The 20,932-nt window shown below is 38.8% G+C and overlaps 1 protein-coding gene across 3 annotated transcripts in view; it reads right to left on the bottom strand.

The window, feature by feature from the left end:
* Nucleotides 1–20,932, bottom strand: part of PCGF5 (polycomb group ring finger 5) — a 117,122-nt gene that overhangs the window by 29,864 nt on the left and 66,326 nt on the right. For all 3 annotated transcript variants that reach the window (XM_066355816.1, XM_066355814.1, XM_066355815.1), the window contains exons 3-5: nucleotides 7,925–8,021; nucleotides 1,273–1,328; nucleotides 1,098–1,157 (exon numbers count right to left, since the gene is read on the bottom strand). In XM_066355816.1, coding sequence (XP_066211913.1) covers nucleotides 1,098–1,157; nucleotides 1,273–1,328; nucleotides 7,925–8,021 — 213 coding nt within the window. The remainder of the gene's footprint in view (nucleotides 1–1,097; nucleotides 1,158–1,272; nucleotides 1,329–7,924; nucleotides 8,022–20,932) is intronic.

Here is a 20,932-nt window from a genome sequence, read left to right on the forward strand (position 1 = left end):
ACTACTGTCTAAATTGTAATTTACATTTTGGTAAAACAACAAGCCTTTAGTTAAGTGATTTTTTTTTGCCAGGTTTGATTTTTTTGCTTATTTTGTTATAGATAAAAAATAATCCCTTGCTACCTTAACCAAGTCATTCAAAACTATGCTCAAATCTCCCCTCCTACACAGGAAGCCAGCCCAACAGTTGTTAAACTAATGAAACTCTGACCCCCATTTACAGGTGAAAGAGAAAGAGCATGCCTCACTCATCTTGGTTATAGTATTATGTCTGACTGACAGTCCTATGATCTATGGGAAAACCAGAGGCGGGAGCTCAGGCTCACAGGTGCGCCTATGAAAACACATGCCTCCGTGACAGCTTTCAATCATATTTAGGTCACCTTGAAATAAATCTTACAGATTATATCATGGGAAAGGAGACTACTTCCTCATAATTTCAGATATGTTATACATTTTTTCCCTTTGTGTGAATTCCCTACTTACTAAAATCCTTTCCTCTGCCCAGTAATGTTTGATACATTGCTGAAATTATTAAGAATTTACTGATTGCTGAGTCTCCTGGGACCCAGAAGGGAAATCTGGACACTTAGCACTGACAATGGGGAAAACTGCCATAAGCACCTGGAAATGTTTTTCAAATTGCAGGATATATAAAAGTTTGTATCACCAGAGCTCCAGCTCTGGAAACGCCATTCCAAGCTGGCCTTGCCATGCTCTGACACTGAAGTGTGTCTCGGTTCCCTCTCTGACTCAAATGAATGAGCAAGGTCAAACCAAACCCCTCGTGTGTACCTGCATGCTGTGGCTCTTTCCTAGTTTGCTTTCCTGAGCTCTCCGTCGAACACTGCTGTTAGCAGCAGCAGTTCTCTGTTTTATCTCCTATTTTGCTTCCCCAAGTCTGATTTCCTCTATTTTCTATTACCTTTACTGGGAGCAATTTCATGATTATACTGTATATAAAAGATTCAAAATATAAAGGGGTACATGAATTTTGTACAGGAGAAATTTAAGTTTGAAGAGAGTATTAGTTCGCCAAAGCTACAAAAGCTAATCAATTTGAGATGCTGTCAGATACAGATGTAAGAAAAAGTTACCTTGTCCGTTTTCTTGAGGCTTATTTTTCTTCCAAAATTCAGATTCACGCTCAAGCTCTTCTAATTTAAAAGAAAAAAAGAGTTATAAAAATAACAGAAAGAATCATGAAATATGTAATAGAAATTCTGATTTCATAAAACACAGAAATGTGCCAGAAGCCAAAGAGCAACTTACGTTCTCGTAGTCCAGGGACCAGTTTAAATATGATTTCCTCTAATGTATTATCCAACCTTCCAAGGGGGAAGAGGGAATATACAAACAATGAAGATATCAAAATCCAACTCAGTTTGACATCTCTATCTTATATGTATTGTAAAGTGTAAAACACAGTTTCAGCACATCTACTATACCAAACCGCATGTGGAACACACCTATTTCTAGCCTTTCCCACAGTGGTATTGATTACAAAATGGTCCTAGACCCCAGCGCTATCTATCTATCCATACCCTCTAAACCAGGGGTCTCAAACTCGCGGCCTGCTGAACAATTTTGTGCGGCCCGCAGACTAATCCACGAAGTTCAAAATATTTTGGATAAAATTAAGTAAGCCTATGGGCCTACTTGTATTTTTCATTTCTCTAGCATCCTAGCTAGATATTAGCTTAGTTAACAGCAGTTGTGATGCGAACTACAGTTTCTGGTCGTTTTGTGACACTGAAAAGTGTTGCGTAACAGTTGCCTTTTGTAGACCTAGTGCGGCCCGCCGAACGGCTGTGATCTTGCTCTGCGGCCCACATGCTGAGTTGAGTTTGAGACCCCTGCTCTAAACATTACTTGGGATTCCTCCTTGATTAAGGGATGGGGTCTATCTTCTATCTCCCCAGCCCAAGAATATGGGCTAGCCTTGAAATACGCTTAGGCCAACAGAGAGACACAAATGACATGGTGCTTAGTTCTGAGCCTAAGCCTTAAGGGGCATCACATGCTTCTGTGCACTCTCTTTTTAGAATCCTGCCAACCACAAGAACAAATCTGGAGGATGAGGCACCATGTACAAGAGAACCAGCCTGCCCTACAAAAGATCTCAGCCTCCTTCTCTGACAGCCCATCCTCAACATGACAGAGCCCAGCTGAGAGCCGCAGAGCAGCCCAGCCAATCAGCAGCTAACTGCAGTACCCTGGGAGAATCCAGCCAAGACCAGAACCACCACCTCGCTCTGTGAACCACAGAATTGCAAGGAATAAGAAATGTGTGTGTTTTTTTTAATTGTAAGCACGAGGTGGTTGCTTACAATTTAAGGGTGGTTGGTTTTGCAGCAATAGCTGATATACTCACTCTCAACTTCTCTACCACAACTTTGGCTCTTTCCTATAAAGGAAATAAGTTCACTCATCTCTTCTAAGAAATTTAGACAATTTCGTCATCCTATCTTCCTAGATGAAAAATATACTGACCTTAGCATTATTCTAGCTTTCATTTCCTGAGAAGAGTGTAACTCACCCTTCCTGCAGCTTTCATTTTTTCAATCTCATTCCCGTGCTCCCCAACACCCTCTCTCCACACCCCACCATGCTCAGCACCATTACTCCTCTCTAACGTGCATCTTGAGACACCCAACCTTTATTTAACTTACTGCAGCGGTATTTCCGATGGCTTTAGGCGACTCCTGTGTTTTGGTCGTTCGACCCCCGCCGGGGTCACGACCCACAGGTTGAGAACCTCTGACTTACTGGCTTCTCAAACCGTTAGTAGTTTCCCAATCTTTTCTTTCAATTGGAAAAACTTTGAGAGCATAATTGACATTATTTCTGTGACATACTCTGCTTTGCTTCCTTCACTCTACTTAACTCCCCAAATCATCCATAACTGCCAACTGAATAGGCTTAAAAATTGTTTTAGAATTAAAGTTTAAAAATTTTAAATTATTTTTCAGAGTCATTTTTCTCCTGTATTGCAATGGAGCAGTCTGACAGGATTGTCTAAAATTGCCTTCTTCAAAATGTGCTTTCCTGGTTTTCTTTTTTTCTGTCAATTCTTCCTTTGTCCCTTTCCCAGGGACCTTTAAATCACGGTGTCCCCCATGCTCTGCACACTCCGACATTCTCTGCGGGCTGCCTTCCTACAGGGTCTCATTCATCCACTTTTGTGACTTCACATAAGCAGATAACAAATATATCTGAACTAATACATATTTCTATACAATTAAATGTAATTATAATTAAACTACCCTATAGGCAGATAACTTTTATATATACACATACTGCATCTTTCTGCTGAGCTCAACTTCCATATTTCCAACAGAGGGAAATGTCTCAACTTCTTTTGTTCATCTATGTCAACAGCACCTCATCCTCCCTCCAACAAGATACGGAGTAACACTTTCTTTCCAAAAGTTAAACTGAGAAACGAGGCGGGATTCTCTTTCTAAATAGACTTAAAATGCAAAAATAATCTTCACACACCTCTCTCCACCCCCCCCCCCTTTTTAGTGGTTTTTTCTTTTTTTAATTGATTGAGTTTAGAGAGAGGAAGGGAGAGCGAGAGGCAGCAACACTGGTCTGTTCCTGTACGTGCCCTGACCAGGGATCGAACCAGCAAACTCTATGCTTCGGAGTGATGTTCTCACCAACTGAGCTACCCAGCCAGGGCTTCACCCCTCTTAATTCACACATTTAAATGACCAAGTTCCACTGATAGCTCCTTCTCAATATTTCTCCCATCTCATCTTTCTGTACTTCCCACCCTTCTAGTTCCTCAATTACCACAGTGTAGAGCTGTTTTTCTTTACTTTGATTGACATGCTCATAATGATCAAATCAGTGCTTCAGGAAGATTCATATTTGCCTGTTCAAGAACTTTCTACCCACTACCTGGCTTCAAGTATTAATGTAACTTGAGTCCAAACTACAAACCATAACTGGTGCTATTATCATCTCTCTTCTCTCGCCAGCCATACAAATACCCTGTCTTCTGCAATGTTTCTCTACCTCATGCTCTTCATCCTGACTCAATTTCTCCTTTCCTACTCTCCAACCAACCAATGTCACCTTCTTCCTCAAGAATTAACACTAATTGGTTCACAAAGTTTCCCCTGACTATTTAATAGTAGCAGTACTTAAAAATAGTATTTCTCTTAATTCAATATTTTTATTTTATCAAATACATATATATAATTTAGAAATCAAACTTTCCCATACATCTTATATTAAAATAGAACAATCTCATCCTGATTCCTACAACCCCAGAGACAATCACTTTCAAATCCAACCTGTTTCTTCTAATACTTACTTTCGTGTGTGTGTGTGTGTGTGTGTGTGTGTGTGTACGCACGTGAGCTTTTTCTGCTGTTTAGATTTTTCTGACATCCTCTTATGGAAGATAAAAGTTTAGTTCTTTGATATCCTGCTGCCCTCATTTCCTCCTAACACATACATTCTCCTTACTTTCATCTTCTTGACATAGTCTTACCATTTAATAACTAGTGTTTATATGGTTATGATTATATAAATATTCAGTGTACTATGACTATAGGTACCCCCTCATTCAGGTTTTTCCTTTCCCTGGAGTTAGAAAAGAAAGCAATTACTATGTACCTATTCCCAAATTCTTTAAAAGAATTTCTTCTCCCTATGTACAACAGATCAGGAATCAGTTTCATTTCTGTTCCTCTGAGACATCCCTCATCAATACGTATGATGTCCTGTCTTCCTAATCTAGTTTAGGACTGATTTACTTCAGTCAGCCATTAAAACCACACCCTTGTATATACTACAATTCCCTTGTCCCCCCCTCACTTGCTCAAAATTATTTGCTACAATCACAACTTTAATTAAATCCAACTCACCATTAGCTCTGCACTATGCACCCATGGCTGGAAACCTCTCCCCCACAGCCACACCCCTTCAAATTCATAACTATACACCAGATGTGCCTTTAAGGTTGCCAGGAATCATATTTCCCCAGTTCACTTATTCTCTCCCTTTCAGGACAACATACTTTTTCCTTCCCTCAAACCCCTCCATTCCTCTTTCTCCATCCTTACTTTCGGCTGATAAAGCTCCTCCCCTGCCACCTCCTAGTATAGTTGGGTCTCCTGGGGTCTGCTCAACAATCATCACTGTCAGTATTGTCTTAAGTTCCATTTTTTGCTATATCCCTTCTCATCCTTTCAACCAGTATTAAAATTTTACTTATTAATTTTTGAGAGAGAGAGAGAGAGATGGGAGGAGGAGTGAGAAGCATCAACTCATAGTAGTTGCTTCTTGTTATGTGCCCTGACCAGGCAAGCCCAGGGTTTAGAACTGGTGACCACAGCACTCCAGGTCAAGGCTCTATCCACTGTGCCATCACAGGTCAGGTTCAATCAAAATTTACTGAGAATCTATTATGTTCTAGGAGTTATCCTAGATACCAGGAATACTGAAGTTCTTTTTCTTATTATCTCTGTGAGTTTCTTTTAAAAAATTCCTTTGTAGCAATTTTAGTGGTATAGAACAGTGGTTTTCAACCTTTTTATACTTGGGGACCAGTAAGGCAGAAATCACCCTGAGCATAAATGAATTTGACTAAAATCACTGGGTCTATAATCTTCATACAACATCAGGGTGGCTAACTCTTTTGTGGACCAGCACAAAATTTTTGGCAGAACAGTCCATGGACTGGTGGTTGAAAAACACTGGTATAGAAGAAAAAAACCTCTCTATATAAAGGATATCATTAGATAAGCTAAGAAAACTAGAATATGAAGGTTGTATTATACCAATGTAATCATATTGTGGTTGTGTAAGATAGTATCTCTATTCTTAGGAAACACACACTACAGAATTCAGGGGAAAGGGCAATGATGTATGTAATTTACCCTCAAGTGATTCTGAAAAAAATAGAGTAAACATGTAAACATATAATAAAGCAAATAAGATAACGTTAACAGACTGAGTAAAGCGAATACAAGTATTCCTTGTACTACTTTTTGCAACTTTTTGTAGTTAATTATTTCTAAATAAGACATTTAAAGAATATATAATGATATACTTTAGCCAAGGGATTAGATTTTATTAAATAGTGACTGAATTGATTCCTTCCAGTGTCTAACAGTTAAAACCAAAGGTTGCCAGTAAGTTGTTAAAACATAGTAATTATTACCTACTCTATTTTAAAGTGCTGTTTGTTTACAGTTTCTGATAAACAGGAAAAATATTTGACAAAAATGTTTGCTCTGTTCTTCTCTGAACTATATATTTAAATCAGGGCTTCTTGCCCTCAGCACTCCTCACATGCAGGGCTGGATGCAGTGGAGGGGGCTGTCCTGTGAACTGCAGAGCGCTCAGCAGCGTCTAGCTGCTGCCTACTAGATGCCAGCAGCACCCACCCAGTCCTAGTCCTGACAATCAAAAATGCCCAAGTGAGGTAGGAGGGGAATCACCTTGGTTGAGAAACACTGATATAAATCCAGTAGGAGAAGCCTTTAATGGTTCTCAATGTTAGCGCATTTCGGCATCATCTGGAGGGCTTGCTACAAAGATGGGCTCCACTCTCAGTATCTGATTCAGCAAGTTGGAGGTGAGGTCTAAGAACTGTCATTTCTAATAAGATACTCTTAGTTTGGGGGCCATTCTTTGAAAACCACTGGGCTAGACATTTACCTGTAGATAAATTACTCCAACTATAGGCACTAAAATATATAGAAAAAAAGACTATATTTTGAAATGTAAGACTTGCAAATCCAGATTTTGTAAATAACAGCAAACATCACACAGAAGTGAACATTATCTAAGGCTATCTAGAGAATACCTAGTACTGCTTCTAGATGTGTACTTTCCTGAGATCCCACAGTTAACTGTGATAAAGCTATGGCTGGAACAATGGGAAGAAAACAGGTTTAGGGATAAGGATACTTGGCTTGAAGCTAGGAAGTGACACTTGAGTTTGCTGAGAATTTAGATAAAGTCATAGTAAATCACAATTTCCTAATCTGTAATAGAGTTTGGATTACAATTTTACAGACTACTTCTAATTTCAAAAATATATGATTAGCCCTGGTCGGTTGGTAGAGTATTGGCTTGGCATGGAGAAGTCCCAGGTTCAATTCCCAGTCAGGACACACAAGAGAAGTGACCATCTGCTTCTCCAACCTTCCCCCTACTTTTTCTCTCCCCCTCCTCCTCCCACAGTCATGGCTTGAATGGTTTGAGCAACGTTGGGCCCAGGCACTGAGGATGGCTCCATTGCCTTGCCTCAGGTGCTAAAATAGCTTGGTTGCCGAGCAACGGAGCAGCTGCCCCATATGGGCAGAGCGTTGCCCCAGTAGAGGGTTTGCAGAGTGGATCCCAGTTGGGGCACATCCCAGACAGACCCATTGGTGGGTCTGTCTCCCTACCTCACCGCCTTTCACTTAATAAAAAAGAAAGAAAATAGATAAAAAAATATATATGATTAACTTTTTACTTAAGTGAATGACAGTCTTAGGTTTTACATAAATGTGAACTCTTTTTTGAACATATGATAAATTTTTTAAAAGTTCCCAGTACCAAGATTAATATTTTCATTGTCAGGTCTGTTCTCTTTCCACTACCATGTAACTTAACAAAAGTAGTGTGTAGTGTAGAATATTAAAATACTGAAAATAACTACAACTAAAGTAGCTCTGAGAGCCTGGGATAAAGTTATAATTTTTAATGTGAAGATATATATTTTAATATAATATTTACAGCCTTAGTTTTTAAATTTTGCTTAATACTCAAATAAAATGCTTTAAAATGAAAATCATAAAATTCATAAAACCTATATTAACTGAGTCAAGGCACCAACAAATATCATGATGCATAATAAAAAGCATTAAGTGTTTATGTAATTAAGTTAAATGAACTATAAAACACATTTACTTACCTCAACATTTCTAATGGATTTGTTTCATGAACTTGGTTGCCACACCTTGGACAATCATTGCTATCTTCAAAGTGCTGAACGATACAAGTTTTACAGACTAAAAAGAAAGAAGATATTAGGTTAAAAGGCATCATTTGAACACACACTGAATGTAATTAGAAACAGTCCTTAAAAATCACCTACTATTGATAGAGTATTATTCTTTACTCAAACTTTATAAAACCTCAAAATGATAACACTGATAAAAACCCAAATGAAATAAAGTCTACTGCCACAATATAAAAAGTATATATCGTTTTTATTGTTTTTCTTAAATATATTCACAAACCAAATAATTTATTCATACCACTACAAAAAAGCTGCTTTATTTACATAAATTAAGTTTTTCTTAAATAAGTAGGACCAAGAAAGGTTTTTAACTTTATTAGTAAGTTCGCATTTAGTTCTTTTGCTAGAAATTCATTTGAATGCAAAATAAATACATAGTTCTTAAGAGTTTGAGAGTGTTTAACATGTTTGAATTATGTTTTATTGGCAGGACGCTCCTGGAACAAACCAGGAGTTACAGTTACAATGGAGCTTCTGGTCTTGCAGAGTGTGAACAGTCTATGCTTACAGGTCCCGTGCTGCCATGGAGCACAGAGTACGGCCATGGCATCAAGTTGGTACAGAGGCACAAGAGGGAAAGTGAAAGAATGACTGTAAAACTGACATGGAAAATTAAGATTATAAACAAAGATTCTAAACTAAGACAACAGAAATATGATCTGTGGATTTCTTTTTTTGGCACAAGCCTATATAACCTACATTTCCTCCAAATAACACTAACTTTTCTTGCTATGAATCCCTCTCACCTTTTTCCTAAGCTTCTATTATCTACTATGCCAACTGCTGTGCCCCAAAACCTTAGACATATTTACAGCACTGACCTATAAAACATTTTCAATCCACGTCCCTATCCCCATGTCCTGCCTCCATTTTATTACCCTGAGTAATCTGAAAATACAAATAGGCTCCCCAACCCCCATTTTACAATTCCATTTCAAAAGACTATGTCCCCTTCCTCATGCCCCATACTATCTCAAAGGAGTAAAAGTTTATCTAAATGACTGAGCAAGAGTAATCACTAAAGGATTCCTATCACTGAGATTAGGTCTGAAAACTCAAGCATATTATATTTATATATATGCTAGTCAGAGCAACAACAGTTTTGGGTAGAGTTGTAGGTATCTAATTTTAAAATCATTAATACATATAGAAAATAATACCTTGATATTTCCTTTCATTGATTCAATAGACGTTTACTGAAGGCCAGACATTGTACCAGGAGTTGGGATGCAGAAGTAAACAAAACAAAGTTCATACCTTTATGGAGCTTATATTCTATTTGGGAAGGCAAACAAGGAGTTTCAGTAAGAAGTGAAACAAGCAAAAGGGAGCGAGTACTGGGGGCTGACAGCTAGTTTAGAGTGGTCAGGACAGAGCTTTCTAAGGGACACCTGAGCATATTGTTTTGTTAAGGACACCTAAAATCCCATACTGTCTACCTCTTTTTACCATTACATACAGCTCTTAGGGTGACACCCTTCACTATAATTCTCTCATTATTTGGACAAAACACAGTATCAGAAAACATTAAAAATAAAAAAGCTTAGACATGAATACATCCTCTGTCTTCCAAATCTCTTGGTCCCAAAAAAGTTCTAAAACTTTTTTAAACTTTTTTAAAAAGTCAAAATACTGTTTGGGAAGGGAGGGCTGCCTTGTAAAGCCACACTGAAGTGGACGACAAAGAAGCTGCATTCCTTTAGGAGATTGCTGGTATTTGCTCTTTTCCCAGGGACACTAGATAAGTCTTTGAAATTTGAGAAATAAGGGGGAAAATAAAAAAAAGGACAGATTAGAAGAATGAAAGGGTATTACAAAGTCTGATCCTGTTCTGGAGCTCTGATCCTTGTGGTTCAAAAGGTTTATTGGCCCTGGCTGGTTGGCTCAGTGGTAGAGCGTTGGCCCAGCGTGTGGAAGTCCCGGGTTTGATTTCCAGTCAGGGCACACAGGAGAAGCGCCCATCTGCTTTTCCACCCTTTCCCCTCTCCTTCCTCTCTTCCCCTCCCGCAGCCAAGGCTCCACTGGAGCAAAGTTGGCCCAGGTGCTGAGGATGGCTCCATGGCCTCTGCTTCAGGCACTAGAATGGCTCCGATTGCAATGGAGCAACACCCCAGATGGGCAGAGCATCGCCCCCTAGTGGGTATGCCGGGTGGATCTTGGTCACACGCATCTGTCTCTCTGCTTTCTTGCTTCTCCCTTCAGAAAAATACACACACACAAAAAGTTTATAATACTCAAGGATTCAGGAATTCCTGTTTGTTTATCAGCCTTGGTCAATATGCCCAAAGCAGTCCCTCAGCTGAGTCAGCCAGAAGGCTGAGGGTGGACGCCTCCCCTAAGGACCAGAATACTCATCTAGGCTGCTGAAGAAAGAAACGTAAAGCTCATCCACCCAGAGGTTCAGTTTTCAAGCATAAGGCTGTGTTAATTGCTTTAAGGCCAAGATAACACCAGTGTCCGAGAATGCTGATGGGGAATATTAATCTATTGATATATTCTAGATCTGAACTGTTCAACATGGTGGCCACTAGCCACATATGACTACTGAGCACATAAAATGTTGCTAGTTCAAGCTGAGATATGCTGTAAGCATAAAATACAGATTTCAAAGGTTTAGCATGAAAATAATTTTTATATTAATTACATGAAATAATATTTTAGACACATTGGATTAAATACTAAAATTATTTTCATTTGTTCCTTTTTAAAAATGTAGCAACTGGAACATTTTAAATTACACAAGTGGCTCACATTTTATTTCTACTGAACAGTGCTGTTCTAGAGGGAGACAGAAAGCCCCATCTGGCAGTGAATTTATATTTCACACCAACAGTTGAGATACAGTACGTTCGTTATTCTACTTTTGCAGAGGAAGAGGTTCCTACGGCCAGGTAATCTGTCTACCCTAATGAATCCACGTTTTCTGGTATGAAATCACAGATTTTACATCAAATTTAGAAAAAAAAAATTAACTTCACAAGGGAAAAGAATACTATGTAGAAATACCATCTTTTCAAAACATCTTAAGCATCACTATTAAATCTGACCACCAAATAACCATGACAGATAAGCCATCCAATAGAGCAGTGGTCGGCAAACTCAGTCAACAGAGCCAAATATCAACAGTATAACGACTGAAATTTCTTTTGAGAGCCAAATTTTTTATTTTTATTATTATTATTTTTTAAAGAGACAGAGAGAGTCAGAGAGAGGGATAGATAGGGACAGACAGACAGGAATGGAGAGAGATGAGAAGCATCAATCATCTGTTTTTCGTTGTGACACCTTAGTTGTTCATCGATTGCTTTCTCATATGTGCCTTGACCGCGGGCCTCTAGCAGACCAAGTAACCCCTTGCTCGAGCCAGCGACCTTGGGTCCATGCTGGTGAGCTTTTGCTCAAACCAGATGAGCCTGCGCTCAAACTGGTGACCTTGGGGTCTCGAACCTGGGTCCTTCCACATCCCAGTCCGACGCTCTATCCACTGCATCACTGCCTGGTCAGGCTGAGAGCCAAATTTTTTTAACTTAAACTATATAGGTAGGTAATTGTTATTAACTTAATTAGGGTACTCCTAAGCTGGCCTTTGCTAAACACTCAAGGGGCCAAAGAGCTGCATGTGGCTCAGGAGCAGTGGTTTGCCAACCACTGCAATAGAGCATAGGAACCTTCCTTGTTACATTGTTACATTAAAGAAAATAAAAAAATATTTTTCAGAGGCTGAAGCCAAAAAATAGTTTTTTATCTAAAATTTTTTCAAATAGTTTTAGAAAGAAAAAATAAGATTTTGAAATATATTTTTGCTATAGTTTCCATTTTTGTTCAGATGATTTGGTGGCAGTTGTTATCACAGTCATCATAATCATTAATACAGGGTTTATGTACCTGGCACCACCCTAAATGCTTCAACATATATTTAGTTCTACACAATTTAATTATTTAATTCTCATTGCAACCCCATTCATTAGATAACATTATAGGGCCTCTTACAGATGGAGAGAGTAAGCAGAGAATTTTATCTGTTTGCCAAAAATCATGGAGTCAATAAGCTGGTGAAAGCCAGGATTTTCATTAAGAGCCTATTTTCTTAACCAATACATGCCTACATGATACATTTTCTTCTAATTTTACTTGGCTAGGTCTGCAAGATTTTTTTTTTTAAAAAGTCTATCCCTTAATTTGGGAGCCTTAAATACAACTAGTTGTAGAATTAGATCTTTTAAACTTAATAATTAGCACAAAATAGCTCTTTTAAGTGGTTTATTTATTCCTAAAACCAAACAAACAAATAAAAACCTGTAGCAAATACATTTCCCAAACGCTTTTAAAAGCTGTTAAACCACAACCTTATACAAATTAGAACCTGAGAAAATCCAAGCTGGAAGTTCAGTGAGGATTTGCTTTCCCTCAGATGTTTACACTCATCTCTACAAAACAACTCCTTGATTCTTATTTTTAATTTGGTTTATACCAACTCTAAAACAGATTTTTAAACTATCTTAAAATTTTAATGCCAAGCTCTTTAATTGCTCAACTGTGTACTGGTTAACTCAACTGGTCCAAAATAAAAAGGTCCTAGTCTGAGGTAAGATTATGAAGACTAATTACAATCTTCATTCTCAGCAGCCACTCCACAGACAGAGGCTGTAGCCACAAGAAAAATCTAGTTGAGAAAGGGGAATTAGGATCACCAAAGATATCCCCAGTTGAAAAAACACTTAACTGGGACGTGGAGGACCCAGGTTCGAGACCCTGAGGTTGCCAGGTTGAGTGCAGGCTCAGATCTGGTTTGAGCAAGGCTCACCAGCTTGGACCTAAGGTCGCTGGCTCAAGCAAAGGGTCACTCAATCTGCTGTAGCCCCTCAATCAAGGCACATATGAGAAAGCAATCAGTGAACAACTAAGGTGCCGCAATGAAGATTTGATGCTTCTCATCTCTTTCCCTTCCTGTCTGTCTCTATCTGTCCCTCTCTCTGACTCTGTCTCTGTCACACACAAAAAAAGAAAGGACACTTAAATAGAAATAAGTGCTAACAGTTATTGAACACTAAGTATTAGACACTGGACTCAGGGCTTTGTATAGACTAGGGGTAGTCAACCTTTTTATACCTACCGCCCACTTTTGTATCTCTGTTAGTAGTAAAATTTTCTAACCGCCCACAGGTTACACAGTAATGGTGATTTATAAAGTAGGGAAGTAATCTTACTTTATAAAATTTATAAAGCAGAGTTACAGCAAGTTAAAGCATATAATAATAATTACTTACCAAGTACTTTATGTCGAATTTTCTCTAAGTTTGGCAGAATAAATCTTTATAAAACAACTTACTATAGTTAAATCTATCTTTTTATTTATATCAATACTTTAGTTGCTCTGCTACCGCCCACCATGAAAGCTGGAACGCCCACTAGTGGGTGGTAGGGACCAGGTTGACTACCACTGGTAGAGATGATAGTGTGGACTGTTACCATCCCCTTTTGGCAAATAAGGAACGCAGTATTGGAGAACCTGAGTAGGCTGCCATGGCTGCTTACCGCTGCCTGGCTCTGTAGCAGAGACAGTATCCAACCCCAGGATGTGTTCTTCCATGCCTAAAATCCAAACCTCTATACAAGGCATCATAAAGTCAATGACACTTGGTCCCTGGCATCAAGATCTCTTATTTTTAAATGATCTTTATATTTAGTCCATCACAAACATCATGAAATTTCTGCCTAAAGCTTACTAAGTGAAATTCCTTTTACCATTTCTTAGATTTGAACTAGATTGTTGCACAAATTAAGAAGAGCCATGTGTCATCTAAAACAGTGGTTCTCAGTTGAGGTAAGCACTGCAGTCACCACCAATGAGATTACAAAAAAAACAGATTCATGGGTCCCATCCCAAATGAATTAAATCAGAGTGTCTGGGACTCTAACTTCGCAAAGCTCTCCACTAAGACAGTCCAAAGATCACTGGGAAATCCACAAAATCTTTATTAGCTCGTACCTCTGAGAAGTGGACCCATTCCAGGACATGGCTTTCTGGCAAATCATAATCAAAGGTCACTTTACTATTTGCTATTAGGAAAAATCATTGTCACAGGACAAAAAATAATAAAAACTGGGATTACTGTAACACGCTATACTGCAGAGCCAAGGTAGTACAGCACAACTGTTTCAGACAAAATTTTGAGGCAGAGTACCTGGATCAGCTCTGCTGTTAGGTACATTACTTACTGTATTTCCCCATGTATAACACATGTCTTAATTTTGGGGCCCAAAATTTGAAAAAAAATGTATTACATAAAGTTACTAAACTCAAATTTTATTCATCATAAAATTCATACAACTCCTCATCACTGTTAAAACTCCCATCCATTAGCACAGGGGTCCCCTAACTACGGCCCGAGGGCTGCATGTGGCCCCGAGGCCATTTATCCAGCTCCCGCCGCACTTCCAGAAGGGGCACCTCTTTCATTGGTGGTCAGTGAGAGGAGCATAGTTCCCATTGAAATACTGGTCAGTTTGCTGATTTAAATTTACTTGTTCTTTATTTTAAATATTGTATTTGTTCCCGTTTTGTTTTTTTACTTTAAAATAAGATATGTGCAGTGTGCATAGGGATTTGTTCATAGTTTGTTTTTTTTATAGTCCGGCCCTCCAACGGTCTGAGGGACAGTGAACTGGCCCCCTGTGTAAAAAGTTTGGGGACCCCTGCATTAGCTTGTCCTCATCTGATGACGAATCACTGTCTTCATATATTGCCTTGTCCTCAGTTCCATCTATGGCATTTGAAATGCCACACTTCTTAAATGACTTGACAACGATCTCAATCTTGATATTATCCCAGGATCTTTTCATGGAGGTACAAACTCTTCTCCTATAGTTGGTTTCTTCACTCTTCCTGCTGGTGTCAAATTGTCCCTAGAAGACTTCATCCATTGGTCCCATTTGTCCCTCATGGCAGCTTTGAAGGGTCTGTTAATGCTGACATCAACTGGTTGGAGCTGGGATGTCAAGCCTCCAGGTATGACGGTAAGTTTTGTTTTTTGCTCTGTAGCAATTTCTTTGTGTTTTTTGTTATGTGTACCCTGAACTGATCAAGCACTAGTAGGGCAGGTTTGTGTAGGATCCCACCTGGTCTCCTTCTACATACTTTCTCAAACCAGATCTTCATCCCATCCTGATCCATCCAACCCTTGTCATGAACGTGGACAATCACTCCTTGAGGAATGTCTTCTTTTGGCATTGTTTTGCATTTGAAAATCAGCATAGGAGGCAGCTTGGTTCCATCGGCACAACAAGCTAGAGCAACTATATAATGGCTCTTTTCACATCCACTTGTCTTCACAGTTACAGTTTTCATCCCCTTCTTATCAACAGTTCTGTTACTTGGGACATCAAATTAAAGGGGGACTTGGTCCATATTTGCAATCTGTCCCAACTCAAATTGATGTGTCTTCTGACAGTGAATGACAAATGATGAAATTCAAGGACCATGAAATTCAAGCTCATAGCTTTCAGGCATCTTTTGGGCATGTCTGGTGCATGTACGCATGCATAGTCCATTCTGTTTCATGAAATTGAAGAACTAATCATGTCCTCCTTTGAAATCAGTAACTTCTTTTTCATCAGCAATTCTTTTTGCCTCATGCTGAACCATCTTTGTGGACACAGGAATTCCAATTGCCCTTTGCTCTTCAATCCATATCTTCAATTCTCTCTACATCAGGACGTTTTGCTGACTTGCCTCTCACGGCCTTCTTCTGCCCTGGTGTTTTCGGTAGGGTTTCTTCTTCCTGTAGCCAGTCTCGAATGGATTTCTCAGTTGGAGGAGGACCAAACTTATGCTCAGCAGCATGATTTCCACTCACTTTTGCAAACTGGATCTCTTTTAACTTGAATTCAGCACTGTACGAAAATCTTCTCTGAGCCATTGCTGGGCAGGACGTGGCAAAATGTAACCTACTATAATATACCAGTAACAAGTGTGAAACAATGAGCGCAAAGACAACAAGCAGGAAATGCAAGTAAAAAAATCTACAATGAGCACAAAAACAAGTGCAAAAAAACGGGAAATTGGAAATTAAAAAATCTACAACCACTGTATAAGATACATCCAGTTTTTAGACCCAAAATTTTTCGAAAAAAGGTTTGTGTTATACATAGGGAAATACATACGGTACTTGTGATTTTTACATACAAAGGATGTACTAAGGATACCTATCTCACAGGTGTCTTGTAGATTAAATGAGATAATAGATGTGAAATGTGTAAATAAGTGGTAAATTGTAGTATTAAATAAATATGAGCTAGAACTGTAACAGATCATTGAATGAGCATAAAATCCTAACAAGAAGAAACAGAGTAATTGAATATTAAATGGCAACAAACTGATTAGTTTGATGCAGCTATCATAAATAACAGATAATCTTGCTAATGAAATTTTAAATGTCTATTATGTATTGGTATTAATCTGTAGCAGCTGTGACCACCATGGTGATAGTCTTACAACTCAGGTATGATATTTTTGACACATTGCTTCACTTGAATGGGAACTGTCTAGTTTTGTAGGTATGTTCCTTCTTTTTCCGGGGTGGAGGGTCCAAGATTGACTAACACTTCTCCACTATATATTCTTTCCTTAACTCTATATAGTTAATACAATTTCAATACAGTCCCACCTTGTTCTGTCTCTTCATTTTGCTTATTCCTGCTCTGAAGTACTACTGTATATTGATTTCAGAGTTTAACTAAGAAAGGGCTATCCTACATCCTTACTCTCAAGTTCTTGTGAGGTGGGGGGTGTTCTTCACAACAGGTACAAAGACCATTTGTTGTTGCGATCTAGGATGTGTGATCCACTCACATCTCTGTGTATCGGAGAGTTAGCTTCCCAGCTCTGATGACACAAAGTAATCTACACAAACTTCTCTTCTTGAGTACTAATTCTGCTACCAGTGATAATAAAACAATAGTCTTTTCTCTCATGTCCTTGGTGTTGTCATTCATCAGTAATGTTCTGTTTATTAAAAGTGATCAAATGCTTATATCATTAAAATCATCCTAATGTGTTGGTTTTAACTGTCAGCACAGAAGTATGTTTTTCTTTCTTCCTTAGGCACATTGACATCTTTATGTGCCCTTCTTGATTAACACTCATTTGATTACAGTTTGTTTTGAAAGCTTTATCTAGTATCTGCTAACAGTTTGTAAGTAAACTGGTCATCTGCAAAGAGAAGAGGCATCAACTTCCTAACTTTGATACATATTCTTACAGGTAAAACTGACAATATTTTTAAAATTTTCCAGAATTTTTTTTCTATGAGATAGTATGTACTGGTTTTACTAATACAAGGAACTAATGAACACCTTTCTTATGTTACACATGGCACCTTTCTTTCAAAGGCCTACACGAGTTATAGTTTCATGAAGAACACTGAGGAGAGCATTACTTGCTACTGAGAAGAATGTTTAATATTGTTTTGCCATGACAGAGGAACAGGCATCAGCAAAGCACAGGGATCTTAATCAAGCAGGCCAGGAGACCAAAATGTCCAGGAAGGCTGTACTTCCATAGACAGCTTATCAAGTCAAGTGGGACTCCAGGTCAAGGTAGAGGTTGGTAGCTCAGTGAGTCCAGTAATGCCCTCATACACCTCCTGATCAATATAAATTCTGTGAACAATCAGAATAATCACTTCCTCACACACACCCTTGATAGCTCTTACCTTCTCTGCAAATTTTCTACTTCTTTCTTCTTTGGTCATACTTGCTCCATTAAACTATTAACCCTGGCTAAATCTAACATACTCTGCTTCTACAAAATCACCACTGTGGAAGGGAAAACATGCACCATGCTGACTGGTGTCTCACCTTCAATTCATGACCATACACCTCAAATTGGTCCTTCATCTGCCAAGTGGTCATACTCAACACCCCAAGTCCATTATGCTCTTCATCAATACCTCATCCCTTCTCCTGTCTCCTCAAATCCTCAACATACCCTCCCCAATCTCACTCGCCACTGATGACCTCGCTTCCCATTTTACTGAAAACAAAAAGAAAAAACTGAAACAAAGAAAAAAGAATTCCTGCCTGACCAGGCAGTGGTGCAGTGGATAGAGTGTCAGCCTGGGATGCAGAGGAGCCAGGTTTGAAACCCCAAGGTTGCTGGCTTGAGCACGGGCTCATCTGGCTTGAGAGTGGGGTTGCTGGCTTGAGCCCAAAGGTCACTGGTTTGAAGCCCAAGGTCACTGGCTCAGCTGGAGCCCCCTACCCCATCAAGGCACATATGAGGAAGCAATGAATGAACAACTAAGGCGCCACAATGAAGAACTGATGCTTCTCATCTTCTTTTCCTGTCTTTCTCCCCCCCCCCAAAAAAAAAAAAAAAGAAAAGAGAATTCTTACCACCACATTACTATAGTCTCTACTTGGTGTTCTGGGCTGTTTCCAGAACTTTCATGTATCTATCTAAAGTCAGTCTCCGCTCTGTGCACTCACTCCATCCCCTCCCAATGACCTAAGAATACAGCTTGTATTCTCCCTTTCACACACTCCCCATTAATCTTTTATCTACTGAAGATTCCCAAATTCAAACATATCACCCATCATAAAACAAACTGTTCACTCTACTTCCCTGTCAGCTGTCACTCCATTTCAGAGCTACTCTCTCCAATTCCTTTCTTCCCATTCCTTTTTCACTCCCATCTTTAAACCTAAAGATGAAATATTTAGAATACAGTACAATTATCAAAATCAAGAAATTAAAATTTTTCCATCCTCTTACACATATCCAGACTTTTGTATCTTACATCCACTGCTCCATAAGATGATCCATGATCTCCATGTTGCTAAGTCAAGTGATCTATTCTCAGTCCCATTTTACTCAACACAGTGGACTCAGTTGATCCCTCTTCTTACTTGACACTATGTGTGAACTTTGCCTCTCAGGAAACCACAACACTTTCTGTTTTCTCACTGAACCCCAGAGCTCTGACCTTGGTTTTCTTTACCATCTATACTTACTCCCTTGGAACTCTCATTGTTTAAATACAATCTATATGCTGATAATTTTCAGACTCACACACCCAACTCCCAACTGGACATATCCATTTAGAGGTCTCAAAATAATAGCCTCCTTCTGCCCCCAGCCTTTTCTATATAATTTGATGACATCTTTATCCCTCAAGTTTCTCAGACCAAAATCTTAAAGCTATCCTTTAAGACTGACTCTGACTCCTTTTTCTTTTATGACATCCCCCCTCCTAGAGTTCATTAGCAAATCTGACACTACTTTCAAAGTATACCCAGAATCTGACCACTTTTACCACCACCTTGGTGCAAGCCGTCACCACATCTTGCTTGGACCAGTACAACAGCTTCTTGATAGGTCTGTTTTCAGCAGCAGTGTGAGTGATGCTTTTAAACATAAATCAGAAAATGCCATTTCTCTACTCAAAATCCTGCCTAAACTGGGTAATTTCAGAATAAAAGCCAAATCTTTACAGTGACCCTATGAGAATTGCGCACGCCCATCCTCATCACCTCTCTGAACTCTCCATTGCTCACTGCTGTCCAGCCACACTGGCCTTCTGACCATTTCTCAACATGTCAACCAGAAAAGCAGATGCCTACCTACCTCAGACCCTGTGCACTTGCTATTCCTCTCTACCTGAAATATTCTTCCCTCAGACATGTAACTGGATAACTCCTTACATCCTTAAGTTTGTTCAAATGTCATTTCCTTACTGAGTAGTTTCCTGAACACAGGATTATTTTAAATTGTAACACTTTCCCCCTGACTGCCAGATTCCCCTCACCTAGCACGGCTCTCCTTTCTCCATACCATTTATCACCTTCTGATGCACACTACGATTTCCTCATTGCCTACCGTGTTAACTAATGTACCCCAGGTGCCCAGAAGAGTACCAGAAGGACGAGGTACTTGGTAAATACCTGACAATAAATAAAGACACAAGGGTTAGAAACAGTAATGGGAACCAAGATTCTAGGACCTATAAGTATACTACAGTCGTCAAGTCAGAAATTGGCCTGTTTGCAAGGGAAGAGATTCTGAGTTTGCCAGTAATTTTTTTGTCAACTAAATTGAGTTAATTCAATATAAACTAAAGTCAATTTTAGTTTTCTAAAAAAATACAATGATCATTTTCTGTTAACTGAGTAAAAGATGTCAGAGGTTGAGCCTCTGAGGGAACCTAACTTTCGTTCCCTGTTTACTTAAATCTTTGTTATAGCCCTGGCCAGCAGTGCAGTGGACAGAGCATTATCCTTGAGCTGAGGTCACTGGTTCACTCCTGAGGGCGCTGGCCTGACCACTGAGGTTACAGGTTTGAACCACGGTCAGGGCACATATGAGAAGCACAACTAAATGGAGCAATGAGTTGATGCTTCCCTCTCAAAATTTTTTTTTTACATAATATAGTAGTCTGGTAAAAACCAGTGTTATAAAGCATCAGTCCTTATGAAAAATCTTCACAATATCAAAATGGAAACTATCTTTTGTCTTTTTTATAGGTTAGACTATACTTAATGTTTACCTTCAAACTTTCTCTAGACTCAAACATACCTGTATACTGACCATGATTTCTAATTCTGAATATGTATGTTAGGTTAAATATTTAAAAATTTTTATTTAGAAATTAAATTAAATGTGGTGACATTGATCAATAAGAATACATAGGTTTCAGGTAAACATCTCTATAGCATTTGAACTGTTGATTGTGTTGTATACCCATCACCCAAAGTCAAATCATCCGTCACCTTATACTTGTTTCTCTTCACATAATTTCTTTCAATCCATCATTGGTAAGCTCATTCTGACCTAGATATAATTTATTCTTAGAAGCCAATATGAAAGACAATTTCATTTTTTATCTCATTACCTGGTTTTGA

Source organism: Saccopteryx leptura, chromosome 13, assembly GCF_036850995.1.
Source record: "Saccopteryx leptura isolate mSacLep1 chromosome 13, mSacLep1_pri_phased_curated, whole genome shotgun sequence".
Classification (NCBI taxonomy): Eukaryota; Metazoa; Chordata; class Mammalia; order Chiroptera; family Emballonuridae; genus Saccopteryx; species Saccopteryx leptura.